Below are 17,955 nucleotides of genomic sequence, written 5' to 3' on the forward strand. Positions count from 1 at the left end.
ATGGCTGGCTGTACCAGCCGCTGCAGACAGGGGGTGCTCAAATTAATCCAGTCCCTGCAGAGACTGGTCTCAGGAACCCTCACAAAAGGTACTGTGGCTTTTCACTCTCATGCAGATACACTGTACTTCTCTCACTTAAATGTACATTTACACAGTTCTTGACTTTTTCTTCATTTGTATTTTATTAGATACTATGTGTGTTAGTGAGATGTCTACACCCAACATCTAACGGATATTAGAGTGTCTTGAAACCCAAAAAACGAAAGTCAAAAGTCCCACCAACTTCAATTATTTGAAACATTTTCACTTTAAGACTCACAACTTTTATTAATTGAATTATTCCTAGCGTTCTTTTCCAAATATACTCCCTTTGCATGCCACTATTAAGTTCTCATGTATTGTGATATGTGTTGCCATGTGGTCCAGGTCAACATTCAATTCCCACAACAGCCCAAGTGTAGACTATTCATCAGCAGTCATAAGTCCTGTCAGAGTGTCCTTGAGAAAGACACCGCGCCCTTACTGTAACATGGTGTGATGTGGAATTCAATTCTGCCAGCTACAGGAGCTTCTGGTGCCAATCAGGGAATATTTGCGTAACTGAGCTTGAACAGCTAAAGTCTCTGTGTATAAACATTTGTTGAGTTTTAGACACTGGAATAGTATGATACGCTGTAACTGGTGCTGTGTGGGTGGCAGCTATATTAAGCCATCAGGTCAGATGAGCCAAATAAGGACAGAGGATTTGTGGTTCTTTTACACACCCACCCCAGGGGTCCGTCTTGTGACCCCTCATAAATATAAATATAAGGGGGTGATTATGTTTAATATCTATGACTTTTCTCAAATGATTTTTTTCCTTGTAAATCACCAGATATTTTCACCTCTTTCGGGCTTCAAAAACAATTAAATGAAACAATCTCAGAAGGAAAATTTGCTCTTTGGTTGAACTGCTCGCAGTTCCACAATTCATGTACACACTGACGCCATAACCTGTAATGTAAAGGTCATAACATGCCTTTGCTTCATTTTAAGGGGTCACAAGCCAAATAGGTTGGAAACCTTAAGGCTAAGAGACCATCACTGCACATGATTTTGCATCGCTTCCAGAAGAATAGCTATAATTTGACTTATAGATAATATATTCAAAGGTTAATCAACTTTGCCACACTAAGTTGTCCTATTTCAAAATGATTGGCTATTTATGCTTTTATTTTGACACATTTATTTCCACCTTAACTGTACCTACCACCAGTACACCATTTAACACTTCTAGCTTGCACAGCAACATGTTCTATTCATTATCACATGTACAAACACATGTCCATCACATCAAGGGTGCGTAACACCAAGGGTGTGATGGACATGTATTTCATTTTGTTAATAATGCACGTTTGTTTGCAGCGAACTGCCATTAAGGGTGTTAAAAAGGAAGGGTTTGTTCGATTTGCCCCTTAAGCAACAGATGCAATGCGCTCTAAACCTCTTGTCGTGTTCATCATCTTCATGCTAAAAGCCCTGGCTCTCTTTCTCCTGGCGACCTCCATCGCCCTTTGGCTGAAAGTTACTTTTCACCTTCACAGCATAAAACAAATGCTGAGTCACAAAGTCAGAGTGCGGCTGCAAGTCTGATAAAACACACAGATCTGCTGTCACTTCCAGGAAAACCTCTGGTCTGACATACATTTAGAATTAAACCTACACACAAATATGGCATATTATGAAATATTTGTGCAGGCAATGCTTCACTTAAACTGAATTTCTGTCTAATTTTTTCCACCATTTGCTGCTCATTCTCTCTGCTTATACTCTTATTATCTTGCTCTAAATCATGTGCATTGCATATCCACTGCCAGGAATTGATTTCTTACAGGGCACTGAAGCAAACTTGACAGAGCAAACACTCAAAAAGAGCCACAGTTTGATGATCCTATTCAGGTATTTTCTACAGTTTCAGTCAAAGTTAATATTAATATACAACTGACATAACAAACAATATCACTGCTGCCCATATAAAGCAGAAATCCATCCAACTTTCATCTGTACGGTTTAACGTTCATTCTGATCTAGAGACCAAACTCTCACAGACCTGCTGAGAGTGAAACTGTGCGCTCTAAACTGGTGGCTTTGTCAGCTTCTGTGCTATTCTTGAAATAATACAGCCTACTTATGGCTGCATGGGTTGACAATCTAGGTCATGCGATGTACCACATATCTGTGGTGACACTTTGGACCATCCATCCTTTTATATAACAAAGTAATAGCGGAACATTTCCAAACCTACTTTCACGGCAAGGGACTAGTCTTCAATTGCTTGGATTAATTACTAAAGTACAGTAATAATGTGGCAAATAAAAACCCCCTGACATTCAGACGTTGTCCTGAGGCAGCAGTTGATCTGCACACCTACTGCATGATCTTCATTAAGAGGTGGCGTTCTGGCTTTGTTTAGACAGCGTGAGAGCAAGAGATAGAGCCTGAAAGTGGCTGCTTCACAACAATATTTAATCGAGAGCAGGAATCAAGAAATCTATGCACACAAATTATCAAATCCAGAGCACGACATAAGTAATACGCACACAGGAATTACTAAATCAAGAGCACAAATTAAGTAATCCGTGCGCACACAGCATTAAATGGAGAGTATAAGTGAGAGCACAAATTTGTTGTTTTTTTGTCATGACACCTCTCGAGCTCAATACTGTCATTATTTGCAGATGCCAGTTATCTTTCTCTCTGCACTGATCAGTTTCGTCTAACTTTAGTAGTCATGTGAAACAGTGGTATGCAACATGGAAAACAATACATAATCTTTGGGCATGAAGACATATAAGACGTTCAAACATCAGAATTGAAAGAGTCAATACAATAGTTTTTATTTTTTCATTGTGGTTGTAGTGCGTTGTAGAGTGAAACTTTTCTCTGCACAATTCACTCATAATCATGTCTCGGTGCATCATCTCTGCTCTGCAGATTGTGCAGAGGACCTGCATGCTATCATATGCATGGGAGAAGACATGAAAATATGCACACACATGCATATTCAGCTTCACACACGCAAGCATGTCAGGTAGGCTGAAAAACATAAGTCCCTCATCGCCAACCCACACGTATCTCCAGTAGTTTGGTTTGTTATGCATATTTGCCTGCACACACTTGTGACATGAACCATAAAACTCTGCCTGTTCACCTTTGAAAGGCTCTACTTACAAATGCATGCAGCATGCATATTCATTTTCAGACCTTTAAACATTGCAAGCTGTAGTGTCAGAGTTGGGGAAACAGGGGGGTGATATGCCTCAGGCCTTAAGGTGACTTACACTCGCTGTTATTCTGAGGTCCATGTCTGTGGCTAATGTATTTTATTGTCCTCAAGTGTTTTTTTGAACTCAACAAATACTCTTGTGTCGCATAGTTCTGCTTTTGAAAACTGTTTTGTTGTAAACAAAAGAGAAATTGGATGCTGTAGCTGTTGTATTATCTGAGAAAAACCTTTTCTTTCCCTAAAAAAGCAACTGTTGCTTGATTTCTTTATAATGGCAGCCGAACAACTCTATCAAGACAGTGTATGCATGCAAAGCTCCTAGTTTCATTCGGGGATGTGACTGACAATGTGTCTGGCTTATAACTGTACAGGTGTATTTGAATTGTAGACTGGAAAACAGTATTTTTTTGCCTGATCAATTGGGTTGAAAGGAAAATAGAGAGGCCCACAATCACCTCCAATGAATGTATTAGGAAAAAGAGACACAACTTGGCGAAACAGAAATCTCTTTCATCATACAAACAATCATTGTTTCTCATTCAGGTGGTTTGAAGAGTCTGAGGACTCAAAAGACATTTTTTTCAAAGATCGCCAGGTACATTTGTTTGTGAAATCGAGGAGGCACAAACTGGGGAAAGTCCAGGCAAAGCGTAACTTGGACCAGCTGGGCTTTACTGTACTGTTTTGTGTAATGTAAATACTTATCATCAGCTTGTGCAATGTAAGGCTAATACTCATACACTAATGGCTATCTATTCATAGTTAGCATTGGCAGCTAAATGAGCCACTGAGCAACTAGCATCAACACTATTACCCCTAAACCAAGTATTAACGTTTCCATATGTGAGAGTCTGACAAAACTAACTACTAAACAAAAAGTGATAACTGAATATTAAAATGTAAACGTGGTAGTTAAACCCAGTTAGTAAATGTAATGACCCTGAAATAGTTCTGACTCCCTTGACAGCATCTTGTGTTAAAGCGGGACAAGAACAAATCAGGTATTCTTCACTTGCAAATGAAAAGCTCAGTTCATAACAAACAAAACGCCCTATGACCAGTAGCTTATGGTGGCTAATGTCAGCAAACTTGAGGCAAACATTGTTGTGTAACGGACTGTATGGAGTCAGTTCATTGGGGCTACTGTTACAAATAGCTTGGCATTTTAGTTAAATGCTAAAAAGTAGTTTAGCATTTCGCATTATCCCATAGTTTGTAGCCACTGTGACCACTATTCAGCAAAAGTTGCATAGTCTCATGATGCGCTTCCCGCCCCATCCTGAACCTGTCCCTCGCTATTACAAGTCACATGTGTCCTCTAAGTGCATAACCTTGCAGCAAGAGTCACATCATCCCCCACTGCGGAGACAGATTCAGATCTATGTCCCGTGTACTTCTACCATATGACCTGCACGTATGGCAGGATTACCCAACATTACCCAGCATTTGTGAACTGTTCTCCCCAAAAAACTCTCTCTCTCTTCCTTCTCCTCTCCATCTCTTTCTCTTCTTCTGCGGTCGTGGAAGCAGCGGATTGGAGCCGACAGTGTGTGTCTCTGCTTTTAATTTTTTACATCACCTCACTGCACACTTTTATGTAACCGTCTTCTTCTCAATTTATTTTGGTCTCTTGCCTCCTCCGTGTGTTTCATTCTCCACATTAAGTCTTTCCAGCCTCATTGTCTTACTATCTGATATTTACACACAGAATCCCCTCTTGATAGACAGGTATTTGGTGCAGTAAACAGTATGGTGATGGTGGGGTGATGTGTAGTATTCAAGCAGGGTACTGTAGGTTCCGCCTATGGCCTATGCCTATCTTCATATGGTGCTATTATTTTTTCCTCATGTTAATATTTAGTCAAGAGCAATGTGAGCTTGCAGTGGTGACCCAAGCTGCTGATCGTATCAGGAAATATTGTACTCTGCTGCCACCTGCTGTTCATAGGGTAACACCACAGCATAACAAAACAAACATTGATTCACTAAGAAGTTGAGTTGAGTCTGAGTACAGTGTGGAAGAGAACAGGACTTTTACTCCAGGCTCCCAGCTTTTGTACAATTTAATTCAATTTAGCATCTCCTTAAATCAACATACTTTAATATACATTTTAATACAGCACAAAGACAAAAGAAAAGATGTACATTCTATTTTGTTGTTGTTCAATTCCACCAAAGGAATTTTTAAAAATCAGCATTTTGAAAAACCTCTTACTGCTATAGAAAAGTAATATTTGTTACGATATACATTTCAAATAACAAACTATGGGGGGTAAATTACCAAATTACTAATTAAGGAAGCTTTTTTCAATTACTCCATTGATTGGGCCAAATGCTGAATTCAAATGGCTTGCTTGGTCTGACCAGTTAAACAAAATCAGTCAAACAGACCTGAAACTATTACAGTTGGAAAAATATGAAACAGAGAAAAGCAGCTTGTACTTAATTTAATTTAGTAATTTAATCAATTACTATAACCGCATTTTCACTATATGTATTTGTATAAAATGAAGATAAATGTAAACTGTCAATAGGTCAAAGGTCATTCCAAAAATGTCCCAGGTACTTAACTATTTTCTCCAACTGAACAGTATGTATAGAGTATATACATTCATTTCATATGTTAAACTGAGCCAGATACGTTGATTCATCATCTTTTTCTCTTTGTCAAATCCACGTTCGTCATCTCTTAAAGCACAAATAGTTCTGATGTGCAGTCTGCAGGTGATAGAGGAATGTTAAGGTCAAGAAGGGAGCAGTAGAGATGAAATAATTCATTGATGGGAGCTCTTGCATAACAAGACTAAGAACCACTTACTGTATCAGGTCTGAAACTGCCAGACACAGAGATTGCAGTTTCCCCCTCATGAACATATAACCTTTCCCACCTTTTCCAAATTTCAGTTGTTTAGAAAAAAAATGCATAATTGCGTTTTATCACATTTAAAGCACGGTTTCAGTCAGAAGGGAAAATGAGGACACAGTCTCAGTTACTTAACGACTTAAATGGCCGTTCATGAATCAGTGTTATGTATTCTTACAAATCACATGGAAGATGAACACAGTGGGAGATCGAAAGAGTGGAGGGAATTCAGAAATTAAAGTAAACAAGTCATTGACAAAGAAAGTCATCTATTGATTATCACGGATGTGAATCGGCATATTGATTGTTGTTGTTGAACAAACGTGTTCATTTTGTCTTGATTCTTATTTCCATTTATCTTTCACCTTCTCAACAGTGCCTATAACACGGTTGAGACTGGATAGTGCTGTCTGGTGGCGGTGAGTGAACTTGTGCAGATCATGAAGTGGTTAAAAGATAATGAAGAGATTATGAAGTCAGACTGCAGTGCAGTGTCCTTGGTGCTTGTCAATGTGCAGGGTGATATGGTGCAGAAAGGCAGTTCCAGATGGCAAACATCTGTCAAAGGGATTACGACGGGTTCCTTATCGTAATCTGAATACTTAATTCTCCATCTGCAAGTGTTTGTATGTGTGCGTTTATGTGTCAGGGGGCTTATTTCTATTTATATTGGGAGGAGTGGAGGGGAAAGATTGTTTAAACATCTGTGATATCACTGAATTTTTATTTACACTCTCCAGTCTGAGATGAAGTGACTGTGCTGATTTTTTCCAGGAAGTAATAGTAATGAATATTTGATAGAACGTGCAGGGAAATCACTGCATGGAATGAAGTGTTAAATGATTTGTAAAGGTGAAAAGGTCACTTCTTTGTTTTGGTGTGACGATGTTTGACTGGAGGAATGGGATGCACACAGTGAAGGAACAGGACTGTAAGCAAAAGGTAGGACACCTAACGTGAGAGAAGTGTATATAGAATTATACATGACTTTATGTTTAATTAATCAGTGCTTGTTAAGTTCTTACATCAGCTCCACCTGGGCAAGGCCCCCAGCAAACCACACGCACACACACAAACACACAAAACTCCATTTGAATATATACTTAGTTCTGTGCAGTGCTCTGCTATTCAAGCAGTGTAGGCGGGATAAGGCAAGTTTCCAAGGCTTACATAACTATGACAGAAAAAATATTCAGTTTATGAAAGACTACAGAGTTTAGCCTCTATTTTTTCTGTATTTTTTCCCAGTCAATGTCATCACACTCCTTCCACATACTCTTTGCTCTTTTTAAAGCTGTAACACAGGAAGCCTAACGCAACTTTCAAGAAACAAGAAAGCTGAAGCGGTATTGAAAAAAATGGCAAGTCCATGAATTTTTTAAACCAAGAGAGGTTTAAACCCCCCCCCCCCCCCCCCCCCCCCTCCACACACACACACACACACACACAGAAAGAGTGAGGCAGAGGGAGCATTTACATTTCTGGTCCGCAGTCAGTGGAATATTTAAAAAGACATTCACATTTCCTGTGCAGGGACCTCACATAGCCCAAAGCAGTCGCAGTTACCTCAGATTAAATCATTGTGAATTTGAATCTTCAACTGCCCACTATATGTCAAATAACATATCAATTCATAAAAAAGACTGTAGTAATATCCTGTCTGAGTTGAATTTTTAGTCATTAGCTGCTTTTACCACAGTGAATGATATAAGTCAAAAAAGCCCTAACAATATAATAAATGTTTGCTTTTGCTTCCAGCAACTTTTTTTATGCGCAGCACTCGTAGGGAAATAAATATCACTCACTCCCACTGCTTTCCTTCTCCCAAAGCACACAGTCATTTTCTTAAATTGACGCTGCTCCGTGAAAATACATTGACACCATTAAACACTTCTGTTCTTGTTTGTACCACAGTAAAATATCACGCCCTCCACATTAGAATAAGAGAGATAACATATAACATATATCTACAGGCTCATTATGGTACAAACCATGCATCAGGGAGCAACCATTGGGTTGAGTTGTGTGTGTGTGTGTGTGTGTGTGTGTGTGTGTGCGCGTGCGTGTGTGTGTGTGTGTGTGTTAGGGCAGTAAAGAGAGAGATAAGTAATGAGGTCTATCTGCTTTAAATGCATGTCCTTCACCTGCTCCCATTCACTTGTCAGTGGTGCTATTACTGAGTACAGCGTCGGTACTCCACAGTAACATGAGGGCATGAGGAGGCAGGGAGCTAGAAAAGAGGGGGAAAGACTGACAGATGAGTAGAATGAGCCACAGAACGGAGGGAGTGGCGCAGAAAGGCAGGAGCAGCTTGTGTGTGTGTTTGGAGAAAGAGATCAGAAATCCAAGAGAATCAGCTCAAAGAAGAGAGTCGTCCCTCAGTGACAGATCTGAAGCCAGTGAGAAGAAGCAACAGGGGCAAAGCCCCTTTAAGATACAGAGCTGTGGAGGCAGATAAAGACAGAACGACAGGCTGACAAAACCGTGAAACAAATAGAGGACTATTTACTCTCTGGGTTGTTTGACCAGGCTGGTTTCCACGGTGACAACATGGGTGCAGTGGTGGGCACTTTGACCATGCAAACCAAGCAGAGGAGACCATCTAGAGGTACGTCAACATCAGTCAGAAAAAGATGGAGAGAAGACAAAAGAGCAACAGAAAGCTAGGCTAAACTGAGAAAGGAGAGCAGAGAGAGATAATACACATACACACAGAAGGAAAACAGATAATACATAAAAGAGAATAATTTGGACCAGTTGTAATTGTGTTTGTTATTTTCTATGTGTTGCACATCTAACATAAACAATAATATTCATATGTTTGCCATATTTCTGTGGAGTGACTATAAATTATTGAACAAGATAGACCGGCTAATGCATTTACTTGTAAAGTACATTAACCAAGAGCATTGATGCAATTTTTTTATATATAGAAGAACAGAAAATAAGAGTAGCTATTTTTAAAATAAAAATGTACAAATATTCACTGAAGGAAGTGGCAGCAGAATTGTGAGGGATCAAGCGAGAGGAGGTGTGAGGCTTAACGTACTGTGGTCATGATGGAGAGATTACAGTATGCCATGAAGTAGGACGTCCTTGAAAATAACTGGAGAGCAAAACCACTGCCCCTGACTCTATGATTGTGTGTGTGTGTGTGTGTGTGTGTGTGTGTGCGCGCGTCTGTTTGTGTTGCGCGTGTATGGTTGCCTTTTGAATGTGTGAGTGAGTGAGTGAAAGAGAAAGGGGGGAGTGAACGAGGCAAGAGCATGTGAATTAAAAGGCAGCTCACATATCATACCTCTCCCTGGCCTTATGCTTGAGATCCTTGTTGTCATGGAGACTGGGTTGTAGGGGCATAAGAGGAGAGTGTGAATAATACTCGGCCAGGATAAATGATGAATTCATAGCATCATGAAATAGAGATAAAATAGATGAACCAGCAAACAAAGCAATTACTCTCTGACATTAGACCTAACACCCCACAAGGCGAGGGTGGTGCTTGTTTTTGCGCAGATGAGATGGAATCAGTCATCCTTCTTTTGATAGAAACCCTTTGAGCAAAATGGGGACAAAATGCGCTGAGGTCATCCTGTTTTTTTAGATAAGACAAGATAGATGAGACTTTATTGATCCCCGGGAGGGAAAATGAGTATTACAGGAGCAGGAAACAGGGCAGAGAGGAAGGTCAAAGCAGTATAAAAATAAGTCTGAGTTAGAAAGCTAAGTATATATAATGCGATGTCGTAGACCACTGAGCATAATTAAAATATACTGTGTATGTGAAAAACCAGGCAAGAACATGCCTGTTATTTCTGTCTGGAGGACTTGCTGTTTGTGTTGATATGTCTGTGGTGTCTGGTTTGTCAGGAATCACAACACAAGTTTGTAAAGAGGCCACAGACCAAAGTCAATGCATAGACTGAAGATTTGAAGCAACAGCTGCTGTCATTCCATGACATGAATGTGGGGGAAAAAAATGTGGTAAAAGAAGACAGAAAGTAATTGCTGTCATTCTGAAATAACCGTCTTTGTCGTTAAAAATAAAGGAATATACACTTAATGCCTTTCTCGTCGAGAGTGAGATGAGAACATTGATGCGATAGCAGGGAGGAAGCAGCTTGCCTGGCTCTGTCCACACTTCTGAAGCTCACTCCAGTAAATTACTGCATTAAACCTGTTTACCCTATCGGTCCCAGCAGAACGCCGCTCACTGCTGAATCAAATGAATCAATAAACCTATCTCACTGTCAATCAACATATCATTATGCCTGGTTCTTATAAGCAAAATGAGCTGTCATGTTTGCTTCGTAGTGTGTTATTATGGCAATCCAATGTACATCTCAGCATCGAAGTCAGTGTCCCATTCTACTTAATGGTGGAAGAGGCTGTGAAGAGCTCACTGAACAGTTGCTTCTGTTATTTATTGGTTATTTTTGTAAATAATTCACGTTTTAGGAGTTAGTCAGAAAGTCAGAAAGGTTAGTGACAGGGTTTGACTTGAGTAAAAGTTGCTTTGACTGAAATCTTTGGTTTTCTACTTTATATCTATTTTATTTATTGGTTTTATTCCCATGGTTCCTGTCAGTAATCCAACTTCACAGACGTCACTAATTAGGGTTAGGGTTACGTTAATGAGATATCATATATCACATAATGTGGTAATCAGATCATCTGTAAAGGAGATTTTTATTCTCAGTAAGTGTTTAAACCCCCAGGTAGTCAAAAGCTGGTAGTTACTCGTAAACCTCAAATTCAAAATCAATATGTCCCTTTCCTCATCATGCTTCCGAAATCAATAGCTTAGAGTTTGTCTTTCACTAAATCCAATTTTTCATGTCCTCCAAACATATTGTGTGCTTCTTTTCTGCCTTGTATTGATCTCTTTCTCTCCCCTCTTTTCTTCACACTCTGCCACCTCCTGTCTCCCTCCCCAACTCATGTCTCACCCCTCCTCTGATCAACACCTCTGCCTGTTTCCTTTTCTCACCCTCATTTCATTTCATCTGTTTCTGATCACGCTATCGCATTTGCAGGAAAGCAAATAAATACATGCACACAAGTACAACAAAACAACATGTTTGCTGTTATGTGTGGAGGGGCTTTTATTCACAGGGAAAATACATGTGCGAAATGTGTTTGACACCTTTTTTTTGTTTTTTTTTTTGAATCAGTTGATCCAGTATGCCCACCACTGGCTGTCTATCACCATGACAACATGAGTCAGGGAGGAGGAGCAGCAGCTCAGAGGAAGATGGAGGGAAGATTGAGAGAAAGCAACACATAACCACACACTGTATGTTCAGCTGATAACTGACAGTAAATATTCCACACTAGTTCAGCATTCAGTAGAATAAACAAAACCTTGAGGGCCTAAAAAGAATATGTGAAAAAGGTCAACAAATCTGTTGCAGAATATGCTAATTTCACAATAACTAACTGGCATAGCATCTTTGTGGGTTATTCGTATAGTTTGCATGTGGATCTCTTTCAAACTTAAATTAGCATAAAGCTAATGGCGTAGTCTCATAAATATTGTATGTAACCTACACATTTGTAAGCCTTGAGAACATCTGTGTGATCTCAGCGAACGCATGTGTACAGCTGCAAGTGGTGTACTGACAGCTGAGGCCTTTCAGCATGGATCGAAACTGATATCTAATAAATAACAAGCTGGATCCAGATGAACATGATTCAAAGATTAAAGTAGAGGCACTTATTCTTGTACAAAGACGCAAATGCAGCTTATCAGAGCTCACTTTCAGAGCTCATCACTGCATGCGGTCGAAGCCTCCAGGAACTGCTAAAAAGTTGGACGGCCAACAGGATATTTGATATAAAATTCTAATTAAGGTCGCCTGTGGCAGATGATGAATGACACCAGATACAGTTTCAGTGCTGGGGATTAATCTTGACACCACTGCTGAATGGGCCGAAATGAATGAGTCATCACCTCCATCCAAAAAGCAGGAGAATCATATTCATTTTAATCTCTTTTTCTTAGAGGCTGACTGAGCCATTTGATGCTGACACGGCGTCAGAGCTTTTTTGGACTCACGTGTGTGCATACATGTGAACATTCATCAAGTCATTAATGTATTGCTTGCTGGTCAGCTTTTATTGTGGAATTTAGCAGGATTTAATGGGGTTTTGATCTTTGTGTTCAATTCATTCATCCAAGGATATAGCATATAATATCACTTGGTCTCAAAAACAGCAAAATATATTGCTTATATCTCAGGGACCAAGTTACTGAGACCACCATGTTGTTTCTTCGCCATTTTTTCTAATGTTCGGCCACTGCCGGTGAATGCAATAAAAGCCTTCCAGAGAGCAATATATGTGGCTGCTTACGTGGATGTTTGCTCATGTTTGAGAACTCACCGGAGCGTGTGGATTGTGTCCACTGCCGGATGTTGGGATGTTAGCAGTGCCCTGTAGCTGGAGACAGTTATAGACAAACACTTGCCCTGCAGCAGGACCAGAACTCTTCACATCATTAACCACCATCCATCTCCACAGCCCCCGATACTGAGCGCCATGTTGCCATTAATAAAATCCTTCAACTCCTAAGGGCAGATCTATTTGTGAAGTACATGTGGTTCTTCTCAAATCCAGCCTTTTCTCTCTTTTTACCTCCATGTGATTCTCTTTGCGTCTTATTTTGCTGCTGCTTTGCTTGCTATCTCCGTAAGCGCTCTTTTCTGCTGTCTAATGAAAATTCCGATATGTTTCCTGCCGACTTGACATTTTCAAGCTTCACTGAGTTGTGTCGTCCCTGTGTGTTACAGTTGTTATATTTCTAAAGACTGGGAAGAGCAGAGATGTTGACATGATTCTCTGTAATAACCATTCTTCTTCCTGTCTCTCTCTCTCGTTCTCTTCCCTGTAGATAAAACAGATGATGAGCTCGAGATGACGACGGTGTGTCACAGGCCAGAGGGTCTCGAGCAATTGGAAGCCCAAACTAACTTCACCAAGCAGGAGCTGCAGATCCTCTATCGTGGTTTCAAGAATGTAATGACACATTTTCTGATTTTATTATTACATTACTTTGGTACAGGGCATTCGTTCCTATTTGATCAAGACATGCTAGTGGCTCTATGAGGCTGTACTTAGGCACAGCAAACATCAGCATGCTGACATGCTCACAGTGACGATGCTAACATGCTGATGTTTAGCAGGTAAAGGCGAATGTTTACCGTGGTCACTATCTTAGTTTATTGTTTAACATTAGCACGAAACACAAAGACCAGCTGAGACTGATGTGACTGTTGTTAGTTTTGCCAATATTTAGTTATAATAAACCAAAGTAGACAAATTAAAACTCGAGATCACAAGTCAGGGGATTACCAAAGGGACATCCAATAACTGTACAGATATATTTTTTTCCTGAAACCATCTTTAATTGCAGCTGATGTATCCCAAACTAAAGACTGTTCCTGGAAACTATTTATTTCTGCTGAAAGTAAATATAGTGTTGACTGTATTGAGTTGACAACTGAGTTGTGTCAGAGTAAAATAATGTTATCAAACAAATAAATATGATTAGGGTCTCATGACTGAGGCAGCACAGTGAATTCTTCCAACAAACATTGATGTTTTGATCTTTTGTTTTCCACAGGAATGTCCAAGTGGTGTGGTAAATGAGGAGACATTTAAACACATTTACGCACAGTTCTTCCCTCATGGAGGTAAAGTGCAATATTTCTCTTTCATTGCTCTGTGAAGCTTTGTGAGAGCAGGAGACCTTACGCATTCTGTTTTTGTGTGTGTTACAGATGCAAGCATGTACGCACATTATCTTTTCAATGCATTTGACACTACAAACAATGGCTCCATTAAGTTTAAGGTAAAGACATCTTTGCAATTCTCATGTCTTTAGCTCATGTGCGACGACGCTTTGAGAATCTGAGTTTGTCCTCTGTTTCATTGCTGCCAGGACTTTGTGATGGGCTTGTCTATTCTGCTGCGAGGAACACTGAGAGAAAAGCTTGAGTGGACGTTTCACCTTTACGACATTAACAGAGACGGCTACATAAACAGAGAGGTGAGACTGTGGTCAGAATGTCCACAGTCTTTTGTGGGTCGTCTGAAGTCTATGTGTCACCACAATGTGAATCTTCTCATCTTTCAGGAAATGACTGATATTGTGAGGGCCATTTATGACATGATGGGCAAATACACCTACCCGGCCCTAAAGGGAGACGTCCCGCAGCAGCACGTGGACGCCTTTTTTCAGGTTCATTATGCCTTAAGATTAACATAAATAAGAGTCAGAAATCTACATCCTTGTTAACACTGACAGTGGAGTTTAAACCCATTGTGTTTACACAGCATGAGGGAAATAACCTGACGCTTAATGCCTCTTATCATACCCCAGTAGCTTCCCAAATTAACCTCTTTGGTTTTATTGAGACACTTTGTATATATTACATAGTTTTCATAGTTTATACATAGTTTGGTTAAGGCTTATAAAGGTTTATATCATTAGCAATCCCAGTCCCTGCGGTCCATACAGCAACTCAGTATTTTGAACCTTTTATTATTATTATTCTCTATTTTGTGTTCTATAGTGTTAACAGTTTTCTTCAGTTTCAGTTCACTGCAACATGAGCTCACAACACATTTCCACAACAACATATTCAATATTTGCTTCTATTTGATACTGATTCACATGACATGACATTGTTTTTTCTACAGAAAATGGATAAAAACAAAGATGGAGTGGTGACTTTAGAGGAGTTTGTCATAGCCTGCCAGGAGGTATGTATTATCCTACATCTGAGTTGTCTATTTCCATATGTAATAACAATAAAATATGTAAAGAGATGTAAAAACATTCAACCATATGTTGTCAACTTTCAAAGTGCAAAGAACATATAAAGAAACAGATATACCTACAGTTACTTAGAGATGTTCCAATACATATTTGTTATATGTATGTAAAAATACATGTAAAATTTGAGAATGGAAGTTAGTTCTTGACCTTTGGGAAACAATATGTAACATTTAATCTAAGCACAAAGGTTCACTTACCAGCTTTTGGAGCTGTCACCCATAAAGAAGAGCATGCAATGCAGTTTAAAGTTCTGAAAGCTAGTAAGTGGACCTTTGAGCTTAGAATACTTTGTTACATGTACATCTAAAAGTTTGCAAAACACAAAAAACAATATATGTACATCATAAAAATGGAATAATAATAATAAAACAAATACATTTATAACAATGACACTGAGAATGCAAATAATACATGACAATATGATTTATCACATGTTCTAAATACACAAATGTGCATTATATTTAAATTGGTAAGTTTAAATCAGGCTATATGCATGCAGATAAAATAGACTTAAACATCACAAAGAATATAGACCTAAGGCATCCAAACATCAACATGTCCCCCAGAGTTATACTGATTACCTGTTTAATGTGCAAAGAAAAATGATGTTATATTTCTGTAAGCTGCTGTCTTCATGCAGCTTAAACAGCATGGCTGACTATACATTACTATATGCAGGGGTGCAGTACGTTGCTAGTTAATTGCATCATTCTGTCATGATTACTTGTCTTCTCTCTCCGCAGGATGAAACCATGATGAGATCGATGCAGCTGTTTGAAAACGTGATGTAGGACAAGAGGGGATGGTGGCCACAAAGACATGGAAATATGAGAGGGCTTGGTGTGAGTGCGTGTGTGTGGATGCATATGTGCAATACGTCCAGTCTCTCCTCCTCTTCCCATCTTATCCGGCTGTGGTCTGGACGCAGCCAGATTGCCCCACAGTGACTTGAATGAAGGGACGGGACTGGGATTTTAGCCTTCCTGCAGAGTTTTAACACACAATACAAAGTGACTGAGTGACTGATGTGACAGACTTGTTAAAGATAAAGATGCTCCTACATTTCAAGGCTGCTCCCAACCAGCGAAGAGGTATTGTTCAACCAGCGGAACTATTTTTTTGCCAAAATATAATCGCATGCTTTTGCAAGAAGTTTAGATTTTTCTCCAAACATTTGTCAGATTTGTTATGGAAATTTGGCCATAAGGATTTCTGTATTTATCTCATGCATCTAGTGGTTGACAGATATTTCAAATGTGTTGGTTTCACTGTTGCAGTGACCCCTGTACTTTTATGATGACCTGGCTGTTGCTTGCCTGCTGAGTCTGTCCGATGCTTGTTGTTAGGAGTCTGTCTAAAGCTTACAGTAGAAAGTCAAACAATTTGGAAACATGTTTTGTCTATGTTGGAGCTTCAGGTTTTAGTGAAAAGGGAGTAGAAATTGATACATTCTTTTATATTTTCACCTGCTGCTTTGCTTCTTGTGGTCAAATCAGTGTGTTGTCAAAAATGTAAAAAAAAAAAAGAAAAAAGAAAACAAAGAAGTATTGTGGAAAATGGGTTGCAAGTGCCAGCAAAACGAAGATGTTGAATAATTCACCGGGAAGAGGCTTGTGATCATCAAACAAACTTCTTTATTTGCACAGGGGACCGGTGGTCAAGGTGTAACTAGGAGACTGCAAAATGATGACAGTCAAATATTTGTATCTCGCTCAAAGGTATGCAGCTATACAAGAAACAGTCAGATGGTAGTTGCTGGGCCATTCAGATGAAATCCTGGTATGAGAAACTTTCAGATGATCTTGCAGGGAAATACCACTGAAAGGCAGCTTTGGAATGTTTTGATGACACTGAGGACAGCTCCATCTGTATTAGTGAACATTTGGCACTGTCTGCTCCACCCAAACCAAATCTGTGATGTCGCACTGACGTACAGGTACAGACAGAACAGGGCAGTTGCCTGCACGTGTTTTTTTTCCGTGAGTCAGGGTGTGTTTGAAAGCACCACCATAATAGAAAACTCACTAGGATATAGTAGTTTAAGCACTAAAATATTCATCACTGTTTTTTTTGCTGTCAGTGGAGCAGCTCTTTGCTGTATGGTACGTCAGTGTGACATCACGGCCCCTGGTCCATGACATCTGGGTCTGGAGTTGTTACATTTCACAAAAACAGAAAATTAATTTTAAGCCATAAGAATAAATATGTAAATTCTTAAATTGAGTGGTGTTTTACTTTACATTTGTTCTTTTTTAAATGTGTGTGTCTAAGGGTCTATGGCTGTGTGCATTTATTCTGTGTATGCTCCTAAGAAAATGTATCATTTATAAATAAATCAAAGGAGAAACCTAAATAAATGAGTGGAGAAGCATAACAAATGCAGGTGCTTCCATACAGGGCATAAGGTATCACTGATTTATTTGATGTGTAGGAACATTATGTGAGTCATATACATATGTAATTAGTAGTGTAACTGGTAGTTGCTATTGCTATATATTGTGGTTACATAACTATTCTGAAAAGCTACATGCATACAAGTTATGTAGAATGTGGATTAAGTTATATGGCTGTCTACAACCTACACACTGTATGAATGAATAGATGAATGAATGAATGACATTCTTATTATGGTATCATGCATGCAACTATGCCCAGCCCATGTGGGCTTACTAATGACCACAAATTCACATAAGCCACATCAAATCCATCCAATCAGAATTTCAGACCTTCATTGTTCACAAAAGTCATCAAACTAATACAAGAGAAATCAGAGTAAATACTAATTAAATAGTCCACCTTGCCTTCTTCTCCAGGGTTTGAGACAAAGTTAGCAAACGTAAGCACATCAGAATTAAACAACCATTCCTGTTTTTCTTGAATCATCACTGTATGTACACTTTCCACTTCCCCTAAATGACAGAGTTCACACAATCTTTTTATTTCCATCTGCCAACCTCAATGGCCATGGCTTCTATCAAAGCGAATGAG

General features: G+C 39.3%; 1 protein-coding gene across 2 annotated transcripts; it reads left to right on the plus strand.

Moving 5' to 3' along the window:
• On the plus strand, positions 1-15,758 carry kcnip1b (Kv channel interacting protein 1 b). Of its 2 annotated transcripts, none has more exons than XM_070916981.1 (8): positions 1-88; positions 13,018-13,142; positions 13,750-13,819; positions 13,907-13,977; positions 14,068-14,175; positions 14,263-14,367; positions 14,829-14,891; positions 15,711-15,758. In XM_070916981.1, the coding sequence occupies exons 1-8, from the start codon at positions 1-3 to the stop codon at positions 15,756-15,758; spliced, it is 678 nt and encodes a 225-aa protein (XP_070773082.1). The 2 variants fall into 2 exon arrangements, with proteins under 2 accessions (XP_070773082.1, XP_070773083.1); XM_070916982.1 differs by lacking the exon at positions 1-88 and adding an exon at positions 8,679-8,736.
• Positions 15,759-17,955: the final 2,197 nt, after the last annotated feature.

The sequence above is a fragment of the Enoplosus armatus genome, chromosome 13 (genome assembly GCF_043641665.1).
Source record: "Enoplosus armatus isolate fEnoArm2 chromosome 13, fEnoArm2.hap1, whole genome shotgun sequence".
Taxonomy (NCBI): domain Eukaryota; kingdom Metazoa; phylum Chordata; class Actinopteri; order Centrarchiformes; family Enoplosidae; genus Enoplosus; species Enoplosus armatus.